The sequence below is a fragment of the Balaenoptera musculus genome, chromosome 1 (genome assembly GCF_009873245.2).
Source record: "Balaenoptera musculus isolate JJ_BM4_2016_0621 chromosome 1, mBalMus1.pri.v3, whole genome shotgun sequence".
NCBI classification, from domain to species: domain Eukaryota; kingdom Metazoa; phylum Chordata; class Mammalia; order Artiodactyla; family Balaenopteridae; genus Balaenoptera; species Balaenoptera musculus.
In genome coordinates, this window is record NC_045785.1 from 162,894,361 (window position 1) to 162,900,497 (window position 6,137).

The window sequence follows — 6,137 nt, forward strand, 5'->3', positions numbered from 1 at the left end:
ACCACCACCCCCGCCCCGGAGCGTGGCAGGCCGGGCGGAGGCCCCCGTGGTGGGCGGGATTCCGCGGCTCGCTGGCTGGGGGTTCTGAGATGCTGTGACTCGGTGACCGGCTGAGAGGCCGAGTTCATGCAAAGCCCGGCTCCTTGCAGCCTGTCCTGCGCGGTGCCGGTGCCCGAGGCCGGAAAAAGGTGAAAAAGGAAAGAAAGGTCTCGAGTTAAATAAGACTGCTCTTTAGCGCCTCGGGGGAAGGCCGGAGCTCGATCACGAGGATCCTTGATCATAAATAAATGGCGACTCGCCCAAATTTTGTTTCATTTTGAAAAGCAGCTTATTCACTGAGCCGTTTTTGGCTGCCTCCTGGAAATAATACCTCAGGAAAAAATGAGGAGCTTGTGGTGATTAAGAGCTAATTAAGAAAAAGGAAATCACTATTGTTGAGAGTGAAAAATGATGAGGAATTTGTTGTTTTGCCTGAATTATTCTTGTGTGACCATTTCTCTTACAAGGTGATTGCTCAGCCTTACATCTGTCACAGAAGTCGTTTGAACCACCACCTCTTTCTGAAAGAGGGGGCATTTTGTTTCAAAATTAATTACCACTTTTCCATTAAAAAAGAAACTGACTATGTGTAGCTGATTCACTTTGTTATAAAGCAGAAACTAACACACCATTGTGAAGCAATTATACTTCAATAAAGATGTTTAAAAAAAAAAGAAACTGACTAAGATTACAAAAAGGAAGATAACCAACAGGGTGTTCTTATAATAAAAGAACACCACATACACACACACACACACACACACACACACAAAACCACAACGAAATCTGATCAAACCCCTAGATCCAACTACGAATGTATAGAAAATAGAAAGAACAGAGGATGTTAAACTACACCATAGAGACAGAATCAGCAAGATCTTGACTATGGGAAACTCTAGGACAACATCCTGGGTACTTTAATAAATAAAATGCAAGGGAAACAAAAGAGGGAAAACCTACAGATTAAAAGGGGCTTTAAAAACATCAATCAACTGCAACGTATTGATCTTATTTAGATTGTGATTCAAATTGTCAAAAGCTTTTAAAATTGACATGAGATCATTTAACTCAGATATCGATTAGATGTGTGATGATATTGAGAAATTATTGTTAATTTAAGTGTGATAATAGTGTTATATTATGGTTACAGTTGTTTTTGTTTTTGTTTTTTTTTGAAGTCCATATCTGTTAACGTTTCATACCAGGGGAAAAAAAAAAACCTCAGACAAACTAAAACAAACACATAATGGCACATGCAATTAACCTTACAGTGTCATGCTATGCCACACTAAAAAAAAAATGAGGAAGGTCTTTATGTCTTAATACGAATTGATCTCCAAAACGTACTGTTAAATGCAAAACACTGGGTATGTGCTGGGGCGGGGAGTATATATAATACACAATACATATATAATATGTGTTTCCTTGGATATGGTTTTAAAAGACAACATAGGTTTAGAAAGACAACCAAGAAATGATTATTATTGTAAGAGAGTAAGTGGGAATCTAGGGGAAAGGGTTGGGAGGGAATGTTTTCACTTAATCCTTTTCACCTTTTACATTTGAATTGAATGTGGATTTTGACATTCTAAAGAAAAGGAAAAGAATTCGGCTACAGGATTTTTGTGGGGATTAACAAGTATTTTCATTACACATAGGCATGTTTCTTTAGTGTGGACTTTTAAAAGTTCTTAATGTATTATCTTTCATATCTTTTCCTTACTCCTGCCAGGTAGTTTATCTTGAAGCAATCATCCCAGTTATTCTAGAAAGGCACTATCCAGTCTGCTGTTAAAAGCTGTGGGTGAGGACTTCCCTGGTGGCGCAGTGGTTAAGAATCCGCCTGCCAATGCAGGGGACACAGGTTCGAGCCCTGGTCCGGGAAGATCCCACATGCCAAGGAGCAACTAAGCCCGTGTGCCACAACTTCTGAAGCCCACACGCCTAGAGCCCCGTGCTCTGCAACAAGAGAAGCCACCGCAATGAGAAGCCCATGCACCGCAACGAAGAGTAGCCCCCACTCACTGCAACTAGAGAAAGCCCGCGTGCAGCAATGAAGACCCAACACAACCAAAAGTAAATACATTAAAAAAAAAAAAAAAGCTGTGGGTGAATACCAGTAGTTCCTGATGATATTGGGAAATATCAGACAATGTAGTTTTCAGAAGAGGGCAGTCATACTTTTGAAATCAAGGTGTTCTTCCATGTGGATTTTTCATTTTCCATTTTTAAAATTTTTTGAATGGGCAATTCATTTTTAAAAAATTGAGGTATAATTGATTTGCAATATTGTTAGTTTCAGGTATACAGCAAAATAATTCAGTTATATATATAAATATATTTTCAGAGTATTTTCCATTATAGATTATTACAAGATATTGAATATAGTTCCCTGTGTAAATTCTTGTTGCTTATCTATTTTATATATAGTCATATCTGTTAATCCCATACTCCTAATTTATCCTCCCCCTCTCCTTCCCCTTTGGTAACCATAAGTTTATTTTCTATGTCTATGAGTCTGTTTCTGTTTTATTAATAGATTCATTTGTATTATTTTTTAGATTCCACAGATAAGTGGTATCATATAATATTTGTCTTTCTCTTTCTGACTTCAGTTAGTATGATAATCTCTAGGTCCATCGATGTTGCAGCAAATGACAATATTTCATTCTTTTTTATGGCTGAGTAATATTCCATTGCATATATATACTACATCTTGTTTATCCATTTATCTGTTGATGGATACTTAGGTTGCTTCCATATCTTGGCTATTATAAACAGTGCTGCTGTGAACATTGGGGTACATGTATCTTTTTTCCCCTCAACTTCAAACATATTATTTATTTGCTTTTCTGTTTGTTTGAGTTCTAATGAACAAGAAACTTTGGGAAGGAAAAGCAAATAACATTCTTACCTGAGTAATCAGATCATAGTATTAATGGTTAATTAAATTATGCTTAATACTTTTGGAGGTTACAAACCCTTAGAGAATATTATGAAAACTATCTTCTTTCCAGAGAAACACACATACACAAAATGTTGTATACAATTTTGGGGAGCAGGTAGTATTTACATACTTTTTGAAGCCCATCACAGCTTAGTTTTCTGAGTTCAGGTTAGGAACTCCTGGTTAAATAATCTTTAAGATCCTTTCTGGTTGTGTTCTCCTAAGATAAGACAAGTGCCAGTCTTGTATCCTTACCTGTATATGGCACCAATCACTTCTTCTTTGTCTTCCCAACAAATCCTATACGGAAAGAAAAAAAATTGAATGGCAAGCCTTCTTGTCTATTTCACACTTGGGAAACTTGGATCTGCAGCTCTACCTTGGTGAGGTCCAACTATTTGGATCAACTTTTGATTATGTTATTTTTTAATTAATTTTTATTGGAGTATAGTTGCTTTACAATGTTGTATTAGTTTCTACTGCACAGCAAAATGAGTCAGCCGTACACATACATATATCCCTTCCCTTTTGGACTTCCTTCCCATTCAGATCACCACAGTGCATTAAGTTCCCTGTGCTATACGGTATGTTCTCATTAGCTATTTATTTTATACGTAGTATCAATAGTGTATATGTGTCAATCCCAATCTCCCAATTCCTCCCACCCCCCTTCCCCCTTGGTATCTATAGATTTGTTCTCTATGTCTGTGTCTCTATTTCTGCTTTGCAAATAGGATCATCCATACCATTTTTCTAGATTCCACATATATGTGTTAATATACAATATTTGTTTTTCTCTCTCTGACTTACTTCACTCTGTATGACAGTCTCTAGGTCCATCCACATCTTTACAAATGACCCAATTTCATTCCTTTTTATGGCTGAGTAATATTCCATTGTATACATGTACCGCATCTTGTTTATTCATTTGTCTGTTGTTGGATACTTAAGTTGCTTCCATTTCTTGGCTATTATAAATAGTGCTGCTGTGAACATTGCGGTATATATATATATCTTTTTGAATTAGAGTTTTCATCTTTTCTGGATATGTGCCCAGGAGTGGGATTGCTGGATCATATGGTAGCTCTATTTTTAGTTTTTTTTTTTTGTAAGTGAATTTTTATTGGGAAGGGAAGTTGTCAACTTAAACAGCAGCAAATGAAGAGTGAATGAGGAAACTCCCTGTTGTCACAGATACACAAGACCTCCATCATATATGATACGGAGGCATTTTAATTTGTGACCCCCAGCCTCAAAATGTCAAATGCTTTTCCATTCAATCTAATACTTCTGGATTCCGACCAAAAAGGAATATATTAAGAGGATGGAAAAGTTGCTTACTGAAAGAAAATCCCTGAAGAAGAGTAAGGGAGGGAATGTAGAAATTAAGAAGTTATGTAGAACACTCTTTAAATTGTAATTAACTACATTTTCATATCTTCACAGTAATACAAAACACAGTCACTTGCAAAACTGGTTCAGATTACTTAAATACCAGATACATTTTTAGTCCTCTACATAAGTGTTTGGAAGTTACTTATGTTTATATGAAATGAAGCTATTAATACTTTTCTACAGCAGTAACTGCACACCAGGAAGGCCAAGACAAACACAAATCAAGGAATGGAGTTTTCCCAAAGCTGCAGTGTGAAAAGACTATAAACAGTTGATTCCATACACATGAATGGGTTTCTTTGCTATAGGAAATCCAAATGGAATAAGGAATGGAGATGAGTAAAAAGGTTTCTTGAGGGGAAGAAGGATGACACCCTGTATGCACTTAGTTCTCTGCCCCTTCTGCCGCGTCACATTCTTCTCCTGCACTGTCTGATGTCCATAATGTTAGGTTGTCTCTAAGCAACTGCATGATGAGGGTGCTGTCTTTGTATGAGTCATCATTCAATGTATCAAGTTCGGCAATGGCCTCATCAAAAGCCGTTTTAGCCAGTGTGCAGGCAAGTTCTGGGTTATTAAGGATCTCATAGTAAAATACAGAAAAGTTAGGAGCCAGCCCCAGGCGGATTGGGTGTGTGGATTGCATCTCTTTCTTGCTTATGTCAAAAGCCTCTTGGTAAGCTCCTTGGGAATTATCTATCGTTTGTTTCCGATCATCACCGCAAGCAACTTCAGCAAGGTACCGGAAATAATCTCCCTTCATCTTCAGATAGAAGACCTTACTCTCTGGATTAGTTGCATTGGCTATTAAATACTTAGCCAACAATTCCAGGGCCGTGGTGCAGATGAACCGCAGTTCGGACTCCACTTTCTCCCGATAGTCCTTAATCAGCTGCAGCTTCTGGTCGGAGGTGTCGGTCTTCTGCTCGATGCTCGAGATGGCCCTCCAGGCGGACCTGCGGCCCCCGACCACGTTCTTGTAGGCCACCGAGAGCAGGTTGCGCTCCTCGTTGGACAACTCGGCGCCCTGCTCCGTCACGGCCGTCATGCAGGTGGCCATGTCGTCGTAGCGCTCGGCCTGCTCGGCCAGCTTGGCCTTCTGGATCAGCTCCGTGTTCTCCATGGGGCCGGGGACAGGACAGCGAGGGCGAGCACCGACCCGGATGCCGAGGAGGAGTGCGGAGGGCCTTCACGTCTCCGCGGCAGCGGCGCGAGTCCCACCACTTTGATCCGCCTTTGGCTTTAGCCGAGGACCCTCCCGTCTCCTATTTTTAGTTTTTAAAGGAGCCTCCATACTGTTTTCCATAGTGGCTGCATCAATTTACATTCCCACCAACAGTGTAGGAGGGTTCCCTTTTCTCTACACCATCTCCAGCATTTATTATTTGTAGACTTTTTGATGATAGCCGTTCTGACTGGTGTGAAGTGATTCCTCATTATAGTTTTGTATGTTTGTTTGTTTGTTTATTTATTTATGGCTGTGTTGGGTCTTCGTTTCTGTGCGAGGGCTTTCTCTAGTTGCGGCAAGCGGGGGCCACTCTTCATCGCGGTGCGCGGGCCTCTCACTATCGCGGCGGCCTCTCTTGTTGCGGAGCACAGGCTCCAGACGCGCAGGCTCAGTAGTTGTGGCTCACGGGCCCAGTTGCTCCGCGGCATGTGGGATCTTCCTGGACCAGGGCTCGAACCCGTGTCCCCTGCATTGGCAGGAGGATTCTCAACCACTGAGCCACCAGGGAAGCCCCCTCATTGTAGTTTT

General features: G+C 40.4%; 1 protein-coding gene across 1 annotated transcript; it reads right to left on the reverse strand.

Annotated features, from left to right (window-relative positions):
* Positions 1-4,099: 4,099 nt before the first annotated feature.
* On the reverse strand, positions 4,100-5,636 carry LOC118888651 (14-3-3 protein theta-like). The gene has a single exon (XM_036840368.1). The coding sequence runs from the start codon at positions 5,502-5,504 to the stop codon at positions 4,767-4,769; it is 738 nt and encodes a 245-aa protein (XP_036696263.1). The 5' UTR covers positions 5,505-5,636; the 3' UTR covers positions 4,100-4,766.
* Between the last annotated feature and the right edge of the window lie 501 nt (positions 5,637-6,137).

Coding starts and splice junctions, on each gene's coding strand:
- LOC118888651 (XM_036840368.1), bottom strand. CDS start 5,504: ATGGAGAACACGGAGCTGATCCAGAAGGCCAAGCTGGCCGAGCAGGCC.